This window comes from Stylophora pistillata, chromosome 13 (assembly GCF_964205215.1).
Source record: "Stylophora pistillata chromosome 13, jaStyPist1.2, whole genome shotgun sequence".
Taxonomy (NCBI): domain Eukaryota; kingdom Metazoa; phylum Cnidaria; class Anthozoa; order Scleractinia; family Pocilloporidae; genus Stylophora; species Stylophora pistillata.
Genome location: NC_142531.1, coordinates 23719126 through 23743384, shown reverse-complemented (window position 1 = coordinate 23743384; position 24259 = coordinate 23719126). Strand labels below are relative to the sequence as shown.

Below are 24259 nucleotides of genomic sequence, written 5' to 3'. Positions count from 1 at the left end.
AGCAGTAAAATGTTCCGTGATGAGATCGAGAGTAAAAAGTGATTTTTATGAAGTAGAGCTCTTGAAAATAATGCATGACATTTAAAAAAGGACGATTGATCGTAGGCTGTGTAGAACGTTTGATCAACACATCTATTGGCGGGTTTCTTAACCACATTCTACTGGAACAAGGTCGATAAGCGCAGGTTTGTTGGGTCACTAGGCACGTAATTGTTGTTAGACAAGCCTGAATATTAAGAGAGCCTGTAGCAGGTCGAGCTCACAAAGTGCGATGTCCCAGAACGAAAAATGACCTTTGGTATGACAAATCAAACACGTGTCGAACGATTCATCGATTTAACTTAACTTCTTTTTTTTAATTTCTATCATGTGATTTCTTTAAAATTACATGACGCTGTTGTTTTTAACTAATATCAGACTTGGTAGATGAGCCCGAGCAGAACACGACAGCGGTCTTGAATTTGAACCATTCCCTCAAAACAGCAATCAAGTGGAAAAAGGTCAAACGTTTGTTTAAAGTGACAGGATATAACAGGACAGGATAAAAAAAGGATTTTGACATTGGCTGGTAGTTTCTCATGGTAGGCGGCGATGCAATCCACAAAATCAAATCGATGAACCACCTCATTACCTAAACTGAACAAATGTTTTTTGGGATCAAGTCGTGATAGTAAGTCAGCTTACAAACCAGAACTTGAACTCGATATTTCTTACCGAAATATCAAGTAAAAACAACTAAAACCCACTGGAACCACCTTAAATCGTCTTTGGAGTAGTAAAATAAGTGGTTATGCTCTCTTGGAACAAAGCAGAGGCATATTATGATTCACAATCCAATTAAAAAAAAAAGGTTTTAATGAATTTGTCACATTTGAGCGAAGCTAAATTAACAATATCCTACTAAATCACAAATAGGGTTTATTGTCTGGATTCTTGTTGAACCCTTTCTTGTCCAAATGTCTTGGTTCGAAACACAAATGACACAGTATCACCAGCTTCCTTTAACGCGTCGTCCTTCAAGAGAATAAGATATATTGGAATTATTCATTATAAGAGCTTCAACACTGCTGCTAAAACAAGCATTTATAAGCAGTTATACTTCAAAACATACAGGCCGATAGTTTCTAAAGAAACTGTTTGGGGCTGCGTCGGTGGGGGTAACGAAATAATTTGGATATATCAACAAAGTTGAAATGGTAAATTGGCCACCGTAACGATTACAAAAGCTGACGTTTCGAGCGTTAGCCCTTCGCTCCGACGAAGGGCTAACGCTCGAAACGTCAGCTTTTGTAATCGTTACGGTGGCCAATTTACCATTTCAACTCTGTTGATATATCCAAAATACTTCAAAACATTTCACTGCGTTAGAGTTAAAACCAAACCAATCTCTGGAATATGACTGACACGTTCAAAACCGTACAGAGCTCATACAACGCCCAGAAATATTCGGCATATCGCACAATTCCCTGTGATACAGAGGATGAACTTAAAGAACGTGGCAGCATTTTCCATGAAGCAATACATACATAAGTTAGTTGACCACTCCCCATGGGGGCTTTTCAGGGCCAGTTCCCACCCATCCCATCCCAGGGGAGGACATCCACTACACAGCAATCTCTGCGTGGGAAATTAACGTCTCCTACCCCTAACCCCGCAGGAGACGGGGCCTACGGTTTATTCGTCCTTATCCGAAAAGACTAGAATATCTATCCATTTTTTGGTTATAGAAAGGTAGCAAATTCTCCTCACTTATTTTAAGACCATGAGTATCAGTCCGGCCGGGGCTCGAACCCTCGACCTCCCGCACAACACAATCCGGCGCTCTAACCAATTGAGCTAACCAGGAGGCGGTTAGTAACCTTAATCAGGTAATCTTCCCGATGGTGAAGTTTTACACGGGTACCCAGAAACGCTAACATGAACAGCTTTTGTAAGACAGGAATGAACGCAACCCTGGAAAAAACGACCTTTTCAGGAATGAGTAAAAGTGAATCGTTCTTAGATGTGCATCTCTGTAATGGATAAATTATATGGTCTGTATGGACTGCACCTATTGAATCTAATAGAAAAACTGGGCAGGGGTAAATCTCTGTCTTACCTCAAAGTTTGAACACGAGACACTCGGACATGGATAGTGCTGCCAATCCATTAGCTCTGCAATCGAGAGATGTTTCTGAAAAAGAGATATTTATGAGTTCTGAATGTGCTTTGTGATAGACGTTATCAGCACGAGAATGTCCTACAACGTTCTAATAGGCCATTTTACCGTTGTGTACTTAGTTGCCAAGCCTTTGATTCAGAGTGAGGCTGAAGGTGACCTTGTTGTGATAGAGACCTGTATCTACTTAGCATGATAGCAAAGTGGTTTACATTTGAGAGGCAGCAAGGTTTGTATCATCACAAGGTCATCTCTAGCCTCACTCCCGTTCAAAGGCTTGGCAACCAAGGACACAACTGTAAAATGGACTACTGTGTAAAAAGCTACTTTCTAGCTTTTCTTGAAAGAGAGTTTTCTCTCTGACTTCACACGCTTACGTCTCGAAATTCCTGTTGCGTTCGTGATATAATTGAGTGTCCTTTACTTCTACGGAGAATATCATACTTGATTAAAGGTGTTGTCAATTCCCAATTGACATGGTCTTGTTGACTGTTGATTGGCTGTTGACTGTGGTTGACATTCCTCGCCACTTTCATCCTAGAAAAAGCCAACAAAATACACGAGAGATGGAGACAGTCAATGACAGAGCAGTGATACTGTCTCAAATCGCGATCATTCACCCGACAATCTTCTTGTGTAAGAGAGATTGCACATCAGTCTTAAAAAAAAAATTCAGTGTTACCTCGGTTGTCAAGCAGGGACACTGAAGAAGATCATGCGTTAAACATAACGTGTTCTCGTGGAGTGTAAACAAATCCTGAGGAGTGAGGAAAGAAGATTGTCAGAAGAAAACAAATTTATGCCATAACAAATAAGTTGTATCATTGAATAAGGCTACCTCTTCAGTTCATTCTTTACGGCAAAAACCCTAACGCACTTTGATCATCCACTCATAGAGAGGAAAGTTTTATCATGAGCACCTAACCATAGTTTAGGAAATCGCAAGATGGCAAGTGCATTTCGTGTTTCATAGCCAAGAGTGATTTTTCGCGAGTTTCGTACGTGCACGAGTGAGTCAAAGGCGAGTGCAGTTTAGAAGAAAGCTTTCCCTGAAATGAGGTTAAGTCATGTTGAAGTCTTTCCTACAGTTTAATAACCCGAGTGAAGACAACTCATTGCAACAGAGTTTTCTTTATAATACTGCAGTCTGCCACAACTAAAACAGCAAACAGCACTTGACAAACTAGAGGCCACATAAAACTGTGTCAAAATCGCCTTTTATACTCACCTTGAGTTCCTCTCGCGAGAATTCAACTTTGACAGAGTCCTTGGCATCAGCTACAGTTCCGCTAAGACCCTGCTTGGCGGTTTGTCGCTGGTAAATCTTCTCTTCAATGGTACCCTGAGTCATTCAACAAACCATAGTTAGATACACCGTGTTAAAATTACTTGTCACTTTAACAACGAACTGAGTTTCGACTGGATTTATCGAAACTTCAAATGAACAGTTCTCCGAGGGAGTAAAAAGCCACAGCACTGAGTATTAAGTTTCGAGTTCACGTCGGTTTCTCTCTTAGAGGTCCTACGTGCGGGGAGAGAAAACAAACTCCTCGTAGGCTCTTACCGAGTTCTAAACGGCCTCACTTTCAATATGAGCCCAAAATGCAATACTTTCATATCAGTGGCTTCACACGTGGCTTCGTTTTGAAATGGATCAATAGAAAGGACGGTTTAAAATAACATCGCAGCCCGTAAGCTGAAATACGGAATTATTTACAATAATATAATCTATTGTAATGTATAATAGCATATATAAATCCTATGATGATAAAATTTAAAAGGACTAGGAGTAAAAATTCATTCTACAATCAGTTTTGGCATACAATTTAAGACTAAAAATATTTCAAAACAGTCTACATCTGACGAGACAAGGACGAGAGGAGGCTGGTTAACCTAATCCTGACCCAACCCTGTCTCGTTCTTGTCTTGTCCCAGTCTCTTCTCGCCTAGAGCTACATAAGATCGAGAGAAAAACAGACTGATAAGAGTCTTCAACGACGACACCTGGTCACTAAGCTAATTACCGTTGTCAAAAGTCGATAAATATGAACTGTCTTTTTCTGTCCGTCTCTCCAGACCCTTGCCATCGACTGTGAAGGCAAACCAAAACTCAGTAAGTTCAACGAGATAGCTATCATGTGAAAAAAAATCAATCTTACTTCACAGAAAGAAAGTTACTCAATCTAAGTAGAGGGAAAAGAAATAAAGATGAGGAGAATAGCTCCTCACACCAGCCCAGGGAACTTGTTATAGAGAAGTTTCTTATATCTAGTTCTCTCCTTCGAAATTTCTTCGGCAACGAAAATTCATACCTGTATGTCATTGGCCGGATTCCAGTCAATATCAAACAAAATGAGCCTTGATGCACCAATCAGATTCAAGCCCACTCCACCAGCTTTCGAACTCAACAGAAACACAACTAGACGACGGAGAGTAAAAAACAATGATCAAGCTGAGTCCACTAGATTTCTTTTCTTGCTTTTCATGCTTTTGTTCCAGTAAATTTCAGGGGCAATGTAAATAACAGCAAACTTAGTAGTTGTTGTACTAACTGATTAAATCATATGCCCCATTCACATCAGCAAAAAATTGTTTAGTTAAACCGGGTTTACCGAGATGAAAATCAGAAACAGAGAACTGAAAAACTGAATCAGAATTTCCATAGGTTTCAAGTAGTCACAACTTGTATTTTCAATGTGCTTAATTTGAAGTAGAAAAAGATAGGTTCAAGTAGTTTCTATGAAGTAAAACAATTTTAAACCGTGTTTAATTGAAAACAGCTTTTAAAGCATGTTAAACTCTTATTGTGAATGGGGTAATAGACCACGACCACTCCCTTCTTTTCGGCGAAGTCCGTCGTGCGATTAAAAACAAAAATCATTGATGTTTGCGCGCCTCATGGAACTCTGGGAGTGAGGGACACAATAGTAGGGTTAGGTTGGTTTATTCAATATTCATTATTCGTTTGCTCTGACGATGGGCTAACCCTCGAAACGTCAGCTTTGAAACTCTTTACGGTGGCCAATTTACATTAACAACTCAGTTGATAAAAACAAATTAAAAGGTTAGTTTAGTGCTACTCACTCCCACAGCTCCGCGCGAGGCTGATTTTCACTGATGTTTTTTTGACTCGCGCAAAGGACTTCACCGAAAAGCAGGGACTCCTCGTAGTCTATTCCAATAAAAAAAAACCAAACAAATAGACAAATAAACAAACACACACGCACTTACAGATTTTGCAGTGCTTGTCATTGAACCGATCTACTAACGACTGTCGTTTGCTGGTTGGCGTCTTTCCATCCAGTCGCAGAGAGGAGTAACCTCTGTCTTCACAAAACCTCTGAAGTAAATCAAGCGTCTTTCGTGAAACAAGGAGAGATAGAGAGACAATGTTAACTCTTTCACTCCTCTGCGATACCGGTGCAGTGCTCCACCAACTAAGCTAACAAGCCAACTGGGAGCTGGTCATTATTTTGGTTAAGGCAAGTCTCGGCGAAAAAAAAAACCGCCCTTTACGAGGACCAAGAAGGGTGGGGGAGGAGGTTAAATCGCATGGGTAAGGGTTACAGTTTGTCCAGTAATGATGAAAGCACAAAAGCGTCTCAATTCCTTTGTCGCTGATTGTTGATTATTATCTTGAACCAGACTAACTTGTCTTAGCTTCCAGGCGTATGCGACCACGCCCTGTTAAATTTCTACCAACAAGAAGTCTAATTTTCCGGTGAACACTAAATCGTACCTGAGTGTAATTTGAGACGAGCACTGCTCTCTCTCCCGTGCTGTGTATCTGGGGCAGCATGTGACCGAGAGCTTGCAGTTTTCCAGAGTAGTTTGTTGTAAAACAACCCGGGTTGAAATTCTCCGGAAAGGAAAGATCGAGTCCCTCATAAACTGATGCGTCCTAAGTAGGTAAACAATCAAATTCTTAAAGTTTGCGAGCAGAATGTTCATTTATGCGAACGAATGGTAAGGAAAAGTTATTCCCGCGACATCTCTAGGCTTTTCATAGTCGTATTACTGCGCAAAACAGAAATAAATGTTGGGGCGAATTTGCTCATAGCGAGTGTCTGTTTTTGGGACAAAAATTCTCCTGAAAACGTCATAACATCATCAAGAGTAAACTAAAATACAGAGAAAAGCATCTGTTTTGAGCGCTCACTTACGGACAAAGTGAACTGGGAAAACAATCCCTTAGAAACTTAAAGTCAAAAGAGAACTGTCTTTTATCAAGATAGACTGGGCCAAGATGAAACTCGGTCATTTGTTGTGATAGCAAATCGAAAGAGAGACGGAACTTGCCTCAGGGCTATTATTTAAACAGGTGAAGTTCTTAAAAAAATTGCCTTGAAATTTAACACGCCTAGCGGGTCTATGCAACAACAAGCCATCTAGGTTTGTTTAAAATGACCGCCTGACAAGAAATATACTAACCTCATCAACATCCAAGCCGTCCTCCATCTCTTTGGCTTCTTGGCAATGTGAATAAATAAGGCTTGGATCATTACAGAGTTTCTTCAAGGCACCAATACAAACCAAGTGTCGCGAACCTCCAGAGGAATGTGACGTCAGACATGACCTCACAACTCGTGACATCAAAAGGTGACGGTACAGAGAAAGTTGTAGGAGACTGGGTCTGCAGAACACGACGCATTCCACTGCAAAAAATTGAGTCAAAAAAGTTAATAGAAAGAGAAGATTTTGGAGAAACCAAAGAAAGTGTGGGAGACGCAGTGGTCTAACGCTGGACTCGGAATCGAGAGATTGGAGTTTGAGACCCGGCCCAGTCTCATTTTTAACGCTGCAGGACGGGCGTTTGTCCGACCGCGTGGAGATTTGAGACGAGTCGAAGAGAAGTTTGTCAGAGTTCTGGCATTAATAGTTCTAGACTCCTTACAGACCTGTCGTCGGGCCTCATACCGCAGGCCAAGAAACGCTCGTGTCGAATCCACAATATTCTCACAAGGCCTTTCCCAGTGAACTGTCAGAAAACCTGACGAAATAGTGAGGAGGGGGGGAGGGGAAGTAACCAGCGATGGATTATCATCTTATCCAGATGAGGGGGGTAGGGGGGGGAAGACAATTCTCCTGGTCACCAGAGACTGGGATAAGCTCCGGCTTGATGGACCACATGACTCAAGTATCGAGTTTTAACACACCTGGATATTTAGGGTGAGCTAAGAACACGCATACCTTTTTGAGGAAGGTAACGGCTGTTCACTTCTGCTGTCCGTCTCAAGAAAAACAAGCTGGTTAGTCTGTTGAGCTTTACACAGGAAGTAAAAAGAGGGAGGAAGACACTAAATAAGACTCAGCCATAAGACTCCAATTTGTAGGATCAGACCCCAGGGGAAAAGATCATTTGCTTCATACGCGTTGGAACTATTTCCAAATTGATGTGGAGAGTAATCCGTGATTGCTTTCATTCTGGTTGACCTCGCTGAGTGAAAACTCGCGCCACCTTCTCCACCAATAGGATTCAAAACTAAAGTCAATCGTCACTTGATCATTCGCATTTTCCCGCGCTTCAGTCAGTTTGTTTGTTTTTATTGGCTCCTTGATATTTCCTTCATTTTGATTGGCTGCTATGACTACTTTGATTTTGGTTTTACAACACTCAATCGAAAAGCGCTCCAGTAACATGCCACAGCACTAAATTTTGAATTTATTACCTCAGCTGCCCTCGTTTGTCCCAAGAGTTTGTCTTCACCGCTTGCGTCAGGTTGCTGGCCGCGGACGATCGGTTCTTCATACAGACGGCGAAACGATGACTGCGTGCCTTAAAAGGATGAGGCGTCACTATCCAAAGTAATTCACTTAAATTGTTAAGTAAACACAAAACCACATTTTTCTCAGTCGACTCGTCAGATGATTTCAAGAGGATTTCCCGCGCTTTGACGCGACTACGCCACATAATCACGTGACTACCAAATATGGTTTATATGAATAAAATTGCCAAAAATTAATCTAAAATGTTCGCAATAAAGGGATTAAATCCAGCAGTCCTACAAGTCGAATCTGACGGCACTCACCTAGAATCCCTGGATTGCAGACGTCGACAAGTGAATGAAACTCTTTGAGATCATTCTGTGAGTAAAAGAGGACGTACATTTATATGAGCTATGATACCATCATAGTCGTACACAAATTTTGTTTTTTAGGAAATGAAATGCCTACTGTATTGCCTTTGAATGACGTCGTAACATGCCAGGGAGGAACTCGAAGTAGGCAGTGAAATAAATGCAAGAGAAAACGAGTGGTTAGAGTAACCTGAACTGGGGTTCCTGTGAGAAGAATCCTTCGTTTTGTCTTTAGTCCAGAAATCATCTGCAGATGAACAAGAATGAAAATAAGCGAGAAAAAGACATTGGCCTTTAAGCAAAAATCTTACTCGGAAAACCACATAAAACAGCGTTCACACATACTTTCACAAACAAACAAACAAAAAACAAAACAAAACACGATAAAGAGGTTACAAAACATCACCTCTTGCGACATACGCCGCAAATAACTTATATGAACGATTCGAGAAGCTAGAAAAGCAAAATGTATTTCAATTCAACTGTTTTCGGCTCAGTTTTAAATTTTATTCGCGTTGAACAGGTTTTGAGGATATTCTAACATATTATCAGTGGTGAGGCAAAGGGCGGGATTGTACTTGAACAGAGTTAACCCAAAAAGAAAAAAAAGCGAACGTAACCTACCGTAGCAGTTTTAATGGAAGTGTTTTTCAGCCGATGTGCTTCATCACAGATCACTAATCCAAACTTAATGTTTCTAACTTCTTCTACTGAGCGTAGAAACATCTCATAACTGATAATCATCACTGGGTAGAGAGGACTGTTCATGAATTCCTAAAACAGAAAGGTAAAAACATCCAGTTTTCTCATCTCCTAGGCAAATAAATGAGGCGCTTTGTCATTCTGAGTCCTCGTAACCCTAGTGTGGTTTAGCAATCGAGCTAAAAAATTACCATCTTTCCCACACAATCTACGCTCACGATGTCGATCTCAGCAGTATGCAGGACGCGTGCCACATTTGAACTACTGTCTAGCTCGGCCCACCGCTAAGTTTTCTGTGGCTCAGTGGCAGAGCATCGGAGCAAAAAATCTACAATTTACCGGACAATTTACAGGTCTACTTTAGGGTTTCAGACGTTTATCTTTATTCCACACTCGTGACAAAACGAATAAACATCAGTCTCTTCAATCGGCAATCGAGTTTAAAATTTACCATCTTTCTTGTTCTATTTACAAACTTCCATTTAATAACCAAACTTTCCTGCTACATAGGACCCTACTTTTTATCACATAACTTATAATTTCATCGCAGCATCAACTCAAAACGGTAGAAGAGCACATCCGCACCCTCCCCCCAAGCCTGTGTTTTTTACCTTCACTCTCTTGTCCGAGTTCACTGTATACACCTTCAATCTCTCGTTACCGAGCCACTTGCGGAACTCCGAACTCCAGTTCTGAACGGAGTAACAACGAAACAAGTGTAAAGAAAAATATTTAAAAAGATGACAAGATAAACTAGTTATGCGCTCTACGAAAAGTGTTTAGCTTGAGAAATTGGCTTGAAAAGGCACTCGTAAAATTGTCCTAAGACAATTTCTGTTCTTCAAAGCTCACAGTTTTCCTCGAGCTTCGCTGTTGGAAAATCTTTCGCTTCTCAGAACAGATAATGTCTGCAGGCAAATATCCGGGCACATTTGGCGTTAAATGAAGGCTGTTGTTTATAAATTTTATAGAGGACAGAAAAGGAGATACCAGAATACCTTGACCAGACTTCCTGGAGTTATAATCAGCGTTCTCTTGATAGTTGCTACTCCACCGTACATGCCTTGTTTATGAAGAGTCCTGTTTCAAGAATATAGGATTAAATTGACTTTTTGCAACTGTAGGGATTAGAAGGGACTTAACGCTTGTATTCCGGACGAAACTAGGTGCATGCCTTAGAGGGTGTGCCTACCGCCAAATTCAACGCGTGAGCACCTAGCTACAACAAACAACAAAATTTATTTATTCTGGAGATTAAAATACATACCCGACATATCCAACAATCCCTTCCCACAAAATAGCAGGGGAAATAAACATTAAAAATATATTCTTCAACAACAAGTTTGACCGAACAGGGGAAATGACTGGAAGAGCATGCGTATACACGAACAATGAAAAACAGTACGATAAGTTATAGATAAGCCAATAAGGTATTACATATCACAACAAGAATGTTTACATGAATATGCACATGCTACACGCGAGTTCAGCGCGTGTTTCCCGCTCAGTTTCACGCGAGGTAAGAATGATCTTTGTTAATCTGTTCCCCTTTGTCTGAATGCTACACATGTGAAAGAAAGGCTCACTTTCACGATAAACTACAAGCTGGTTGGTTGTTTATAGCATATGCGCATTGAAAGGAGCATTTCGGTTGCATTTCCATGTATAAGTAATGAAGTAAATTGTCTTACCATATCAAAGAAATACATTGCAGCGTTTTCCCAAGTCCCATATCGTCTCTAAATACGAAAGAAAAGTGTTACAAGGATCGGAATTGTCTGGAAAGTTCGCGAAAGTCAATGTCATGTTGTTTCAAGAATTTTCTAGAACTGCGACTCATCAGTTTAAAAATAGAGTTTATTGTAATAGTTATAAATAGTTACTATTGTAATGGTTATAGTTACTTTTGGAAACTTCTAGACTCTCTTCGGATGCTTATATAAGCAGCTCGCTAGTCAGGTTGTTGTGGTGATTTGGGACTTCGTTCCCTGTGTGTGATCTCTAAGTGATATTGTGTGAAAAGTGACAAGTGAAGGGATTTTCCCCTTCGGATGTGAGACTGACATTCTGCTGTCAAGTCCAGAGTTGTTTACCGTGGAGTGCGATACCGCGAAGGAAGTCTTAGGAGATTTCGCCAAAGAGAAGGACAGTACTTTGCTTGTGGTCAGATAAGCGTAGAGAAGTGCATAGTTAATTTTAGTTGGATTGTTCCATGAGTAGTCGCTAGCTCGTGTTAAGTTATTTCCCGTTGTTTACAGTTAAATAAATTGTGTTTCGTGGAAATAGCGAGGTTATTATCTTTCTGCCGGTAATCAGTTACCGTGACAAAAGACAGATAGGGATGGTGATGAGTCTGCACTAAAACAAAAGAAGCAGAAAGAGCGTAAAATATTCTCCAAAAGTTAACACGTGACACCTAATCGTCCAAGTTTTTTCGCGCGCTATCTGCCTTACAAAACTAATTATCGGAAGTGTTAAATAGAGTGTTGTTGATAACTAAGATTGCAAGTCATAGCCGTGCGATAGGTCTCTTCATCATGGATTATTGTAATTCAATCTGTCCTGAAGGCTTATTGCAATCTGTTCTAGGTTTGGAAAATCCCTTCCTTTTTTACTACTCACGCAAGGATGGCTCCATTCCCGTTTAAATTTCTCAAGCCCATGATACACTCATAGAGGAACACCACACCGTCTCTCTGATGGGGCCTTAATTGACCGGACAAATGTGGGTCCACTACCACGTCTGTGATATCCAGCCCCTCTCGATTGTGCTCCAACTATGAAAAAATAAATAAAAGCTTTTGGGGGAGCATTGCGCGACATCCGAAAAAACGGCTGCGAGGGAGACTATATCATGGAAGTAGCACATTGGATTGGTAAAGTAACGACCAAAACGAGTATGGGATAGAGACAGCAAGCTTTCATCCACTACTTGCAGCTAACAAACAACATGTTCGTATGAACAAAACTAACAAACTATACTGTACAACTTCTCTTTACAGCTTCATCGAGACTGAAAAACGCTTCTTGAGTCCTGCAGCCAATAATATCACAGAAAATCTGCACAAACAGTTTCAAAAAGCCACACTAAACATTCACTTGAAAATTTCCCTTGCACTTCAACCTGTTCACAACTTCCGCTCAGTTTTCGAAACGTCAAACACTCTTAAAAACGACCAATCACAGTGCAAGATTTATCCCAATGTGTGACAGTTACCTGATGAGTAGCACTGGGTCGAGGCATTACCAGGGCCCCAGGAGTGTTGACGTCATGCCGAGGCGTCACCATTTGTCGGGCATCTGTTATTATATCTCTTTCCACGTTGGAAGAAAAGGGCTTGATAAAGCCTTGAAAATAAAATAATAATAAAAAAAGTGTGGTAATAATTGTGGCAAAGAATTTTGTAATTTTTGTGTTGTTTCCACTTTGTGCGTGGGCAACTTAAACTACAAACACAAGAACGGATTAAATTGATTATAACTAGACGAAAAAGGATCTAACCGACACCAGGACCGGGAGACTAAGAGGAATTTGGCCGCGGTAACCGCGTGAAAATATGCAGCTTACGCGGTGGGAGCAGCTTGTGAGGGAGGGGGGCGAAGTTTGTGAGGGATAGGGCCGTTTGTGTGGGGGGTGTTGCGCAGAGGGCTTATGTAGGGGGGGGGGGGGAGGCCCCGGGAAAACATCAGTGCAACCAGTTAAGGCCAGGCGCGGGAAAAACTCTCATGGGTCAAATCACGATCAGTTTTGGTTTTCCTTCTGCTTGGATGAAATACAACATGCCCTCCTGATTGTTCACTATATGTTTGACTGCGCGACTTTCATAAGCAATCGGATTGTTTATGGCACAAATACACGTATGGTCAAACGGTAATTAACTTTTTAAGACCCGGCCTAGCTTCTGAGCTGCCCTTTATTATTAGCTCTGCTTCCTTCACATTATCCCACAACATGAACTAACCATGGTACAAGATGTTACGTTGAAATGTTTCGTGCGTTTGGTCGGGCCTTGAGAAAAAGTTAGAACGCGTATGTAAACGGGACACTGTGCACGAAGAAAACCAGACGCAAAAAAACTCTTAACTCTTTTTGACGCTCAATTTAAAGCAAAATGAGGCGTCTTATGACGAATAAAAAACGCAGCCAAAGTAAACACAAGTTAGTGTGCACAAATATGAACTTGAAGTTTCACTTCAGAGTCAATAAGCCTACGGAAAAAAAATAATTCAAAATCTGCAGAAAAGTGTTGACAAAGAGTTTAATATATTTTTTCATTGTTGTAATTTTTCAGTCTCATAAAAACATTCCGCTCATCGTACAAATGTTTTGTTACGTTAGGATGGCATGACTGATTTTTCAGCGTCAAAAGATTTCTTTCACTTCCTTATTAGTGTTCACCGATCTATCTCTGATGAAGTTTTCGTCCACCGTAACTTGAGTCACTGGGGGCAACATAAGCTCCCCAGATCGATACCAGAACATACCTGGGAATTACACTACAGTAACTCGTCTTTTTAAATGAAAACTGGAGATACTTAAAATAACGACTGTTTACTGACCTAAGAGGCCTACTGTCATGTCAAGTGATAGGCAGCGTCATATAAAATTACCAGTCTCGAGAATTTAACCAACCGGAATTACAAATCAATTTGAACTTATAATTTAACTTTCACTTTTGTCAGCATGGCGGCTAATTCCGCAACAGTACCTCAGAGCCCCACTCCAGAAGACTTCGACTTGACAGCTGTTCTTAAGTCTGGCGTGCCAGGCGGTTTTTGGCCGTCAGAGGCTGTCGTGCTTGCCGTAGCTAGAGGAAGAGATGGAAAGATCTTGTCACGAAAGGTTTACAGGAGCGGATCGATCCACGCGTTCAAGCAGTCGATTGTGCAACTCGAAGAACATCCATTAACGGGCTTCCTACACGATTTCCAGCTTCTTAGCAATTTTTCGCCGTGCGGAGAATGCTCGGAGAAGATCTGCGAGTGGCTCGCGCAAAACGAGAGTGTAAGCGTGTCGATTCGCTTCGCCCATCTACATAATATTCACGTCCGCGTGCAGAAGGTCGCAGAGGATAATGCCATCGGTTTGAGAAAGTTGGTGGAGAAAGGAGTTCAACTAAAGGCTCTGTCAGATTACGACTGGCTGCAGCTATTGATGATCGACCGAGGTTTCGCAGCCAAAGATGACTGGATAGCAAAAAGGAAACAGGTTGACAAGAAAAATCAGAAGGATTTAGAGGAAATTCTTCAGTCGACAAGTCTGGGCGAGACTATGCAGAAGATGCGACTTTACTGAATATTGCAAGGACACTTTTGTTTCTTTACAAAAAAAGGTCATTTTCAAGGAGTGGGGGAGAATGATGTTTGGGTTAACTGAATTTGTGAGAATTAATCGTTACCATTCGAACTCTTTATCAGTTAATTTACAACGCAAATGACCTCAAAAGACCTTGCATATCTTTGAAGGAGTATCTCTTTCAGACTGCAAATGATAAATAAATTACGGGTGATCAGTGTAGCTTGGTAACGCGATATTAAATTTCCTACATCTCGAGTAACTTAAGCTTCTTAGCATCAGTGTTGTGGGTTAATAAGTGTTTTGAAGTGTGCGAACATTTTTCCACGAATCCTACTTTTTGTGAGGTTGTCTTCTCTGACTAGTCAAAGGAAAGCTTTTGAAAATAACTTTTACGTGGTACTTTTTCCCTACGTTGTTAAAGTAATTATAATAAAATTTCTGGGACGTTTGCCACGCTCCCTACATGCAGCTTCGCAGTTGTTGGTGAAGTTGGCTGGCATCTGGAAGACACAGGATCGAAGTCAAAATTTTTCGCACTTCTCATCTACAATGTCTTTAATTGCAGAGCACCGGGTCGGATCATTTCTTTACTTCAACATCGGTATTCTCCGCGCAAGTTTATTCTCCCCTATAATTAACAATTATTCGCCGGAGGCGAGGTGAATATCGTCGAATAATCCCCGAGAAGAAGTCGAGGGGATCATTCGACAATATTCACCGAACCTGAGGCGAATAATTGTTTTAGTATAATTTCAGTGCTGAACAACAGAGAAATTTCTAAAATCATAACATTTTAGTAACAATTATTAACATTTTATTTTAACATTTTAGATAAACCGCGTGGAGCGGTTTATATAGCATCATAAAGGAACCGCTCGACCAATCAGATTGCTTGAAACTCTTTGCTCAGCTCTGAAATGATACTAATATCAGATAATCCGGTTGGCAGATGACGACTCAAAAGTGAAATCAAAGTTGCGTTTTCAGCCGTTTTAAAAATGGTGGGCTGGAGGTTGTGTAACGAAGACGAGTTAAAAACTAAAAGAAATGTAATCTTCAGAGTATCAAAGGAGAATTTATTACAAAATCATTGTTGTCAGAAAGGAGGGGAGGTGGAGATCTGAATCTCCCCACGGTCACCGCCGTAACTTCCGCTTCTGGTTCTTTCTAACTGACATTGTTCGCAAAAAGAAGTTATTTCAGTTCGAAACGATGGTTAGGCAAAAAGTTTGCTTGTACCTTTGCTTAACCATTTTCAATCCCTCGCCTGGCAATTTCGGGAGATGAAAGGGACTGATTGCAAACTGCGGTGGTTCTTCCAAGAGATTTTCTCCTCGTTGAGAGCTTTCTTTTCAAACTTAAACGCAATGTCTGCTGGTTCCCAGCGTTTTCACTGCTTTTCAATACCTCTCAGACCCTTACCCTGCTAAGAAGACAAACATTTGTCTCTCTTCTTTTTTTTTTTTTTTTTTTTTTTTTGATAGCAGAGTGGGATTATAGCACTTACAGGGACAGATATTCAAATATTGCTGTCTGAGCTAAACTTTTCATAGTTTCTTCAATGTACAACTTCACTGACACCTTATCAGTGCCAACTGAGAGAGAATGTGTAAAGCTTAATGAGCAACCTTACTCATAGCACTGTTTGAGCTGTAAGCCATCAAATACATAAATACATCAAAATAATGAGTGTTGTTGCTTTGTGATCCCACTGAAAAATACTGCAAACTCAGTTAACTTGACTGGGTTGAGTATTTCATACCTGTCTTTTTAGGAGGCAGCCTAGAGAGTGGTTTTGTTGGAAATGAAGTCACTACTGACTGTTGAAAGCACTGTCCACTTAAGTAATCCTCAGCTTTTATAAGACTCATCACCTGAAAAGAACGGTCATTATATGGTCATGGGTTAAGCAGGACACCAGCGGCCAATGGCAAAGTACATGAGTGCAAATGAAACACTCCCAATTGATCAGAAATCAGCTTTGGTGCAAAATAAAAGTGAAAACTACAGTTGACAACATATAAGATGGCTTGCAAACACATTCATATTTCTGGTTGTTACCTTTCTCAGGGCAGAAAGAAGCAAAACCAGAAATATGTCAACATTTGCAAGGACACTGAACAAATCCACAAAATCAAATCAACAAGAAGTATGTCAATTTAATTTGTATGTCCAGAGTAACTTTGTGTTGTATGTTTGACTTATAATGGTCATTAATAAGTGAGCCAGGGAAGAAAGTCAACTGTGTTTGTAGGACAATACATTCGTGAGACGCACATGAGAACGATCTTCGCAGTGAGGAGCACTGCGTGAGGGTTGTTTCTTTTTTCTGAATGTCTTCTGTCACTTTTGGCATCAGTCTCCATCACCGACATTGTCCAAGAATTATGAATTTGTCACTAAATTCAATTTTTTTTTTCATGTATGAGATCAAAGTGGGCAATCCTGAGCTGTCAAGATGGACCCATCCTGCCTCCTTGGGTAGTCAATAAGAACACAGGATTTGCTTCATGTTGCCCACAAGCACTGCCAGCAATGTAATAATCAGTATCATACTCAGTGGATAAGTATTAGCAAAGGTGGGCCACTCAACCCTGACACTAATCAAGATTACCTCTATTTCTTTTCCACCAATACACAATGTGTTTCCTTCTTGCAGAGACTCCAGCTCTGACGACTTGTACCCAGCGCTCTTTGCAATCCTGAGGAAAACAAATTTTGTTCCTTGATCAGTCAGGGACTTGGGTGAGACTGTTTTGTTATTGACACCTCAAAACTGCTGTCCTAGAAATTTAAGTGTTACTTCTCAGTATAAGAAATTTCAAGTGTTCTTGCATTTCCCACTGTCTACTTACTCTTTTCCTTCCAGGTCTTTTAACGAGGCAGTCCGTCCTCTTGTAACCAGTATACCTAAAATCCGAAAAAAAAATAATAGTCATGGAAATCATTCCTACAACTTGTACAGTCAAAATTTCCTTCCCAAATATTCAACTGTAGGAACATTGAAAAATTTGATTGTATCTCATTGTCTAATGTGAGTTTACTAGTAGCAACATTAGAAAATTCCACTCTGACTCATAAGTGAATTTAACATCTTTAAAATTACTACTTCCTCCGAATATTTATTGTTCTTCAGTTTGCCAGAGAGTCAACCTGGAATTAAAAAAAAAATGGAAAATGTTCTCTTTTCTTACCATCTCCATCCCACTTTTTGTGCTAAAAATAATCAAAACATATAATAAGAGTTAATGAGAGAAAATAGAGTATCAAATAGCAAAATGAACATAACCAAAATCAAAGTTGTCAGGAGTTGTCATGGTACCTTCTTCTTGGACATCTTTCCCCTAAAATGATAAGACAAATTTTAGTTCAATGAATGAAGGAGTGCTTCTCAAATAAAAACTTAATATATGCATAATATCATGAATGTTGTACTGCAAAATAAACTAACTCAGATGTTGATAAATTGTATCTGTAACTAACCAAACAACGCTGAAGCATTGAAAAATATTCTCTTTTTCCTTGGATGTCACTAAAAATGAAAAGAAAAGAAAAGAAAGACGTAAAAGTGAAACATTTTCTCTTTTAGTTGATGATGAAAAATCAATTAGTTCTAAAACTTACCCAAACTAGAAGTTGTTTTGGACGACCTCTGAGGAGGTTTGAAAGGTGTTATTTTACTGCTCAGTGAAGGGTATGAAGGATCTGTGGAGGTGGAGTCTTTTATTTCATCTTCAGATTTCACTTCTTTCCTTTCCGGGACTGTAACATTTTCAGGGTACCTTTGTATGAAGGTACTCGTGCTGGCAGTCTCTACGTCAGATTTAGAAATATCAGCTCCGATCTCTGGAATTTTCACCTAGAATACAACCAAAAAGAAATAACATGTTTCCGTTCGAGCTTTTGAGTCAACTCCCTCTCTGGGCTATGAAAGAGTTATCATAAAGTGAAAAAATTTAATTACGTACAGTTAGGCATGTTGCCACTCACCTGGTTTTTGTTTGATTGCTGCAAAACCGAAGTAGTTTCCTGGCCTAGGGAAAGAAATGGCGGATAGAACTTCATTTTCTTTGCAGCTCTCACTGAAGGCGCTGCAGAACGCCTCATTATCGCTAAATTTTCGTGAATTTAGCCTGCCATGTTTGTAAATTATTCGTCCTTCGCGCCACTGAGAGGCAGCCTCACTTTGGTGTTATGACCGCTCTTCAGTTTACGTGTAAAAAGCAATGTTACGTAATTTTACGCGGAAACATGGCTAGAATTTGAAATTTTATTGTCAGATCTCTTTGTGATTTCGATGCATGAAATCAAAGACTATATCAGATATTTCGCCGTCGCTAAATTTATTCCGTATTAGTGACATTTTTCGGCGCGTAATTGCCTTGGCACCGAGCCTCCTTTATGATGATGCACCCATAATGCAGTAGAGTGGTGTGATGCTTAAGCGCATATCAAGGCTGTCGTTGCAAGGAAAATTTTATGAGACTTGTGAGGGTAATTTCCGAAATTTTTGAAACGAAAAAGGTCAAAATACGCCTCCAAAACCACATGAAATTATCAAAAGAAATATGATGGAGGAAGGTGTAAGTAACTTTTAAGTGGATGGCTTAGTTAAGTTCACTAATTTTGTAAATGAAGCAAAAGCCGTTGTCGGTTACAGAAAACAATATGGCGGCAGAATCGCGCATGCTCTACCTCGTATGAAATTGACAGAAAATCGCATTTCCTCTTGCAGGATCTTTTCGGCACCTCTCTCAAGGAATAGGAATATTATGTCAAACAAGCACTTCACGGAGTTAAAATGATGCGACGAACGAGCGAATCATCGCAATATCACGATGAAACTCCTCGCAGAAAAGCTCGCAGGACACCCTCTCACGACTCGGAAAGACTTCACAGCAACGTGACAGAAAATGTACCAACCTCACCATATTCGGAAAGGTCATTCCACTATATGGGACCTCATGGAGGCGGAACAGCTCCCAGTCCAACGCGCTCCACTCAACCTGTTAGTCCTCATCGAAATTACCCTCACCATTTCCAGAGAAGTTTTAGTCAACCTGTAGGATCAACAGGAGAACTCTCTCCAAGATCTCCATTTCCTCATTCAGTAGTTTCGCCTTCACATTACCAGTCTTCATCTCCTATGTATGTATCTCCAGCACCTTCTCCTTCAGCGCCACCCTCTACACCTTCCTGTGCGACACCCAGCAGTGTTACATACACCCTTTCTCATGGACCAGGTTCAGTAAGCCCACGAGGTGCGGCATTAAAAACTCCTGACTTTTATCCTGGCTCAGCTGATGCATCACAGTTAAGTCCTGCAGATCCAAACTTTCCAATACCATATTCTTCTGAACCTAAATTTCCAGAATTTGCAAGCCCGAGAGAACAGCAATTTGTTTATAGTGGAGGCGGACATTCTCCTGGTGGAACCATCCATCATCTTGGATATAATACCCCTCGCAGAACCCCACCCCTTCAGAGTCCAACAGCATTTCCAAATCAGTTATCACCCAGTGCAGCCACATCTCGAAATCAGTCTATAGCAAGTCCCCAGGGTTCAATGAATCCTCATAATGCTCTGAATGTTAGTAGATCTCATGGAGTTCTGAGCAGAGTAGGAGAGAAATCTACTGTGCCATCAGGGGACTTTCCAGAAATAACAAATTTACGCAAGTTTGTTGTTAATTATTACAATGGGGAACTTGAAACATTAAAAGCTAACTATCGTGAGAAGCTCCAAGAGCTCTATTTTCTTCAATCTGGAGGACATATGATGGATTTCTTACAGTGGAAGAAAAGACCAGATCAACAGTTTCTTGCATTTTTGAATTCACATCGCTTGGATGATGCATCTGCTACAAATCCTACACCATCAACAATGACAGTGTCACCGTCGAGACTATTCATGTGGCCACAACAACAATCTGATTCTACTAATCCTGGTGCAACCAACTATTCCTCACTGCAGAGACAGGTTTATGAGCAAGCTGGTCTTGATCCACGAAAAGCAGTTCCCGGTAATTTTAGTGGAAATCCCAGTTTCAAATCACAGCTTTCAGTTACTGAAGGAATTGCACCCAATGTTTCTCCTTTTACTGGAAACCAATCTATTGCTAGGCCGACCATGGGCAGTTCAGTTCCACCATTTTCACGATCACTTTCTTTACCAAATCCCCCATTAGAACCGCATGCTACACCGGGTCATAGCAGCAATCATTTTGGAAGTGAATCTACTAATGTTGCACCAACACCTAATCACACACCAGGGTTAAATGTGCCACTTGCAGGAGTATCTAACCCAACAATTCCTAACGGACCTACTTCTTTTCCTCATGGAGCAAAATCAACTTTGAACACAAGAAGTCAGTCATTGACATCTGTACTTGAGCAGCATTCATTTAGCTCTCAAGAGGATATTGCAGTCGTAGCTAAGAAGGAAGCTGAGGTGCTCAAGAGAGTTTCTGAACTTCGTAAGGAAGGTCTCTGGGCTTTATCTCGCCTTCCTAAAGTCCAGGAAATGACGCGGTGCAAAGCACATTGGGATTATCTCCTGGAGGAAATGCAGTGGCTAGCAACTGATTTTGCACAAGAAAGAAGATGGAAGAGAGGCATTTGCAAGAAGGTATGCTTATCAAGACTGTGATCTTCAATAGTCCCATTTAATATAAAAATTAAGGAGTTTTTGTTGTCTTGAAATTTGTACTTTTACAGTAGCTTTTATGTATGTTCCTTGCACAGACATTTCTTATTAGAAGTCTTGTTTGCAGTCCTTAGCCTCTCACTTTCATATTACCAATTAATGTGTATATCAGTGGGAAAGGTCAATCCAGATGAAAATCAAACCAGCAGTGTTACTTTACTTTAGGATGTACCTTGATTGACAAATTAACCTATAATATTAAGCAACTTTCTTGTTGGTAATGAGAGAATCTATTTGTCAGACCTTGTTTAGTTCTATCATATCCTAGCAGAGATTTTACCCTCTGGATTTGAGCATGAAAATCTGGGGTGGGACTTCAGCTGGTTGGTGGTTTTCAGACAAATCATTATCCAGTGCAACTTTAATAAACACCTCTTCTTCCAGCTCTCGAGAGCAGTCCTCAAATACCACCAAGAGCAGAGAAGCAAAGAAGTGAAAGCGGAAAAGGAGGAATCTGTTCGTCTTCGAAAGATTGCAGCAAGCATTGCCAAGGAAATCAAACAATTCTGGGGTTCAGTCGAAAAGGTTTTTTTTGTTTAATTCATTTGTAACAAAGTAATTTATGTTAAAGGTTCTCCAGGTTTGAGCAAACTTCTCTTCAACAATCTGTGTGTTTTCAATTTACCATGAAATGAAACACATTTTTTACTGTGTGCTACATCCATAGAGCCTGCTTATAGCCTTTATGTCAACATCAACTTACATTACAAAGGGCAAGCAAATAGTTTTCTTATTCCCAGAATTTTGATCTTTTAGGTTGTTCAGTACAAGGTTCAGAGCAGATTGGAGGAAAACAGAAAGAAAGCTCTTGACCTGCAGCTTAACTTCATCGTAGATCAGACGGAGAAATATTCTTCTTGGTTAGCAGAAAGTCTTGCTGTTCCACCATCCAGTGGTCCTGCCTCTGTAGGGTCCACTGGTCCTTCTTCTCCAGTCTCATCCAAACCTGAAGTAGGTGGTGATAGTGAATTTGAACCTACTGAGGAAGCTGATGATGAAGAAACAATTGACATTGAAGAGGCTCATGAAGAATCCACCTCCAGAGAAAACGAGCTTAACTTGTTAAAACAAGAAAGTGAGATTCCCTTGGAGAAACTTCTGGAGAGCCTGCCACCAGAGATGCTAGAAGAGAGAAGTGATGAAAATGAAGAAAGTGGAGATTCATCAGCTGAGGATGAAAGTGAGGGGTCAAGGTAAAAAGTAACTCATAGATGAGATTCAATGAAAAGGACAAACAGGCACAATTGACTTTTCAAAAAGTGTTATTTTTTTGTCCTTTCCCATTGAAGATTTTTTTTTAAGAGGTAAATGAAACAGCCTTGTCCACATATGCCAATATGGCTCCCACAGTCTAACGTAAACTCTTGGATATGTAACCTCAAGACTAATTTGACTTTTGTGAAGTGTTCTACTAAGTTGTCAACACTTCAATCACTACTAGCAACAAAAGTTCTTTTCAGGATCAGGCCACTCATTCAATCAAAAAGTACTCTTGCAGTGACATTCCTCTTTTGAAATTTCAGCAAAGAAAGTGATGATAGTGATGTAGAAGTGGATGTTGAAGGGAACAATGATGAAGAGGAAGAATCTTTAGAAAACCAGAATACAACAAAGATCAAGTAAAACTTTCAGTCTGCAATTAATACTAACTTGCCATACACTGCGTTAAGTTGTCTTCTCTGACATATTGGTACATCCAGTAGTGTTTCATTTGTTAAGATGAATTTGTAGCAGTAAACATGCTTGTGATAATGTGTAACCACCAAAGAGGAGCACAGAGGACATTGAGTAGCTTCATATAATTTGGTTTAGTTTATCAACAGAGGTGATGTAAATTGGCTGATATTTCAAGTATCAGCCATTCTACCTCCAACAAAGGGCTGATACTTGAAACATCAGCTTTATAAACTTTTTATAGTGGCCAATTTACATTATCAGCTCAGTTGATAAACCAAATAAAACCCCTCCTGACACAATTTTTTCCAGAAACTTTCTCTTGTTTTATTGATTAGCGTTAAAATAGATCCTTTTCATTGATTCCCCCCTACACTCTCAGACACCCTAGTTCTAATTTAGTTTCTTCAAATTTGTATTCAACCTAGATATAAAGTAATGTACTGTCAATGGATTGGAAGTTGTGTTCATAAAGATTCTTCCAACTCTGTTTTGACATGATTCAATTTGAAACCATAACAGGAAAGCCAGTGGAAGTGTAGAAGTTGCTGAAGCTGACGAAGACTTTGTGATGACAGAAGGAGGCACAGAAGATGATGATGAACAAACATTAGAAGAAGAAGAACAGCTGGAAGAAGGAGATGATCACAAAAGTGAAATTGATAATCTCCAGAAGGAAGGTATCCTAAACTGTCAGGAGCTTATCAAAACATACATATGTTCCCTAGGTCTGAGAAGAAACACAGGTTTCTGAAGGCTTGTGTTGCAGGAATTGTGTTTGTGCAGTAAATGGCTTGAACCCGGGGGTAACAGGTGAAAGTATAATGTGATTGTCCAGGTGAGTGTAGTCCTGAGAAGGACTGTTGTCGGTGGTAGTGACTGACGTTTCGACAACATGCGCAGAAGTCATCATCAGAGTCAAGTGACGTCCGCACAGGTTGTCAAAACGTCAGTCACTACCACCGACAGCAGTCCTTCTCAGGACTACACTCACCCAGATGATCACACTATACTTTGACAATTGTATTAATGTCGGTATCTAAGTAACTGTGCACTTACCCCTCCCCTAACCCAACATTGATCCTAACTTGTTATCAGCTGACTGTTGTTGGGCTAAGGGAGGGGTGGGTGTGCAGTTGCTCAGATACTGATATAGATCCCAGAAATCCTAGGTGCAGGGCTCTAAGATCTGATTGTTAATTCTCCCCTGTAGCTACAATATAATTATTTCCTTGGAAGCTAGTGACCAGAATTTGGTGTTAGATCAAGTTAACAACCTACATTTGAGAAGTTTGAGTATTCTCATTACCTATTTGCTGGATGATGTATAGATATTAAGGAGAAGTCACATTTTAACCACTTCTGGGAATTAAAAGCTATAGTAGTGGCTGAAGACAAAAGTTTTTCACTTGTTGATCTTCAGTTTCAGTGAGAGCACGGTTTTGAATTACTGCCAAATATTTTAAGCTTTTGTGAGTTGAAATTCTTTTCAGGGTGTCATTTTCATTTTTTTTTTTTTCCACGTGAAATGTTTACAATTTTTTAAATGGCCATTTGCTTGTTTCCTGAGGTTTTTTCTTCACCTTAGGTTTTGCTTATAATGGCCAAAATTAAATGCTGCTATAAAACCCATTGGCATTTTT

At 40.2% G+C, this 24259-nt stretch overlaps 3 protein-coding genes across 6 annotated transcripts in view; 2 read left to right on the top strand and 1 right to left on the bottom strand.

The window, feature by feature from the left end:
• Nucleotides 1-837: 837 nt before the first annotated feature.
• On the bottom strand, nucleotides 838-18536 carry LOC111324613 (DNA repair and recombination protein RAD54B). Of its 3 annotated transcripts, none has more exons than XM_022928221.2 (28): nucleotides 18227-18536; nucleotides 17861-18095; nucleotides 17720-17768; nucleotides 17559-17580; nucleotides 17431-17452; nucleotides 17092-17146; nucleotides 16851-16938; nucleotides 15999-16110; nucleotides 12155-12285; nucleotides 11560-11714; nucleotides 10629-10676; nucleotides 9936-10017; nucleotides 9549-9629; nucleotides 8860-9009; nucleotides 8426-8482; nucleotides 8188-8242; nucleotides 7828-7934; nucleotides 7349-7421; nucleotides 6590-6813; nucleotides 5898-6059; nucleotides 5390-5498; nucleotides 4471-4577; nucleotides 4183-4248; nucleotides 3387-3500; nucleotides 2841-2915; nucleotides 2603-2695; nucleotides 2099-2173; nucleotides 838-1014 (listed from the first exon to the last, which is right to left on the bottom strand). In XM_022928221.2, exons 1-28 carry the CDS (start codon nucleotides 18341-18343, stop codon nucleotides 919-921), a joined length of 2760 nt encoding a protein of 919 aa, XP_022783956.2. In that variant the 5' UTR covers nucleotides 18344-18536; the 3' UTR covers nucleotides 838-918. The 3 variants fall into 3 exon arrangements, 2 of the variants coding, with proteins under 2 accessions (XP_022783956.2, XP_022783955.2); XM_022928220.2 differs by having other exon boundaries at nucleotides 5390-5516; nucleotides 18227-18533; XR_015994461.1 differs by lacking the exon at nucleotides 838-1014 and having other exon boundaries at nucleotides 2103-2173; nucleotides 2536-2695; nucleotides 5390-5516.
• Nucleotides 13342-14704, top strand: LOC111324614 (uncharacterized). The gene has a single exon (XM_022928222.2). The coding sequence runs from the start codon at nucleotides 13622-13624 to the stop codon at nucleotides 14231-14233; it is 612 nt and encodes a 203-aa protein (XP_022783957.1). The 5' UTR covers nucleotides 13342-13621; the 3' UTR covers nucleotides 14234-14704.
• A 125-nt stretch (nucleotides 18537-18661) lies between the features above and the next one.
• LOC111324634 (chromatin remodeling protein domino) overlaps nucleotides 18662-24259 on the top strand; it is a 33871-nt gene continuing 28273 nt past the window's right edge. For both annotated transcript variants that reach the window (XM_088742514.1, XM_088742513.1), the window contains exons 1-6: nucleotides 18662-18819; nucleotides 18972-20864; nucleotides 21327-21467; nucleotides 21699-22135; nucleotides 22466-22561; nucleotides 23139-23296. In XM_088742514.1, coding sequence (XP_088598640.1) covers nucleotides 19038-20864; nucleotides 21327-21467; nucleotides 21699-22135; nucleotides 22466-22561; nucleotides 23139-23296 — 2659 coding nt within the window. In that variant the 5' untranslated portion in view covers nucleotides 18662-18819; nucleotides 18972-19037. The remainder of the gene's footprint in view (nucleotides 18820-18971; nucleotides 20865-21326; nucleotides 21468-21698; nucleotides 22136-22465; nucleotides 22562-23138; nucleotides 23297-24259) is intronic.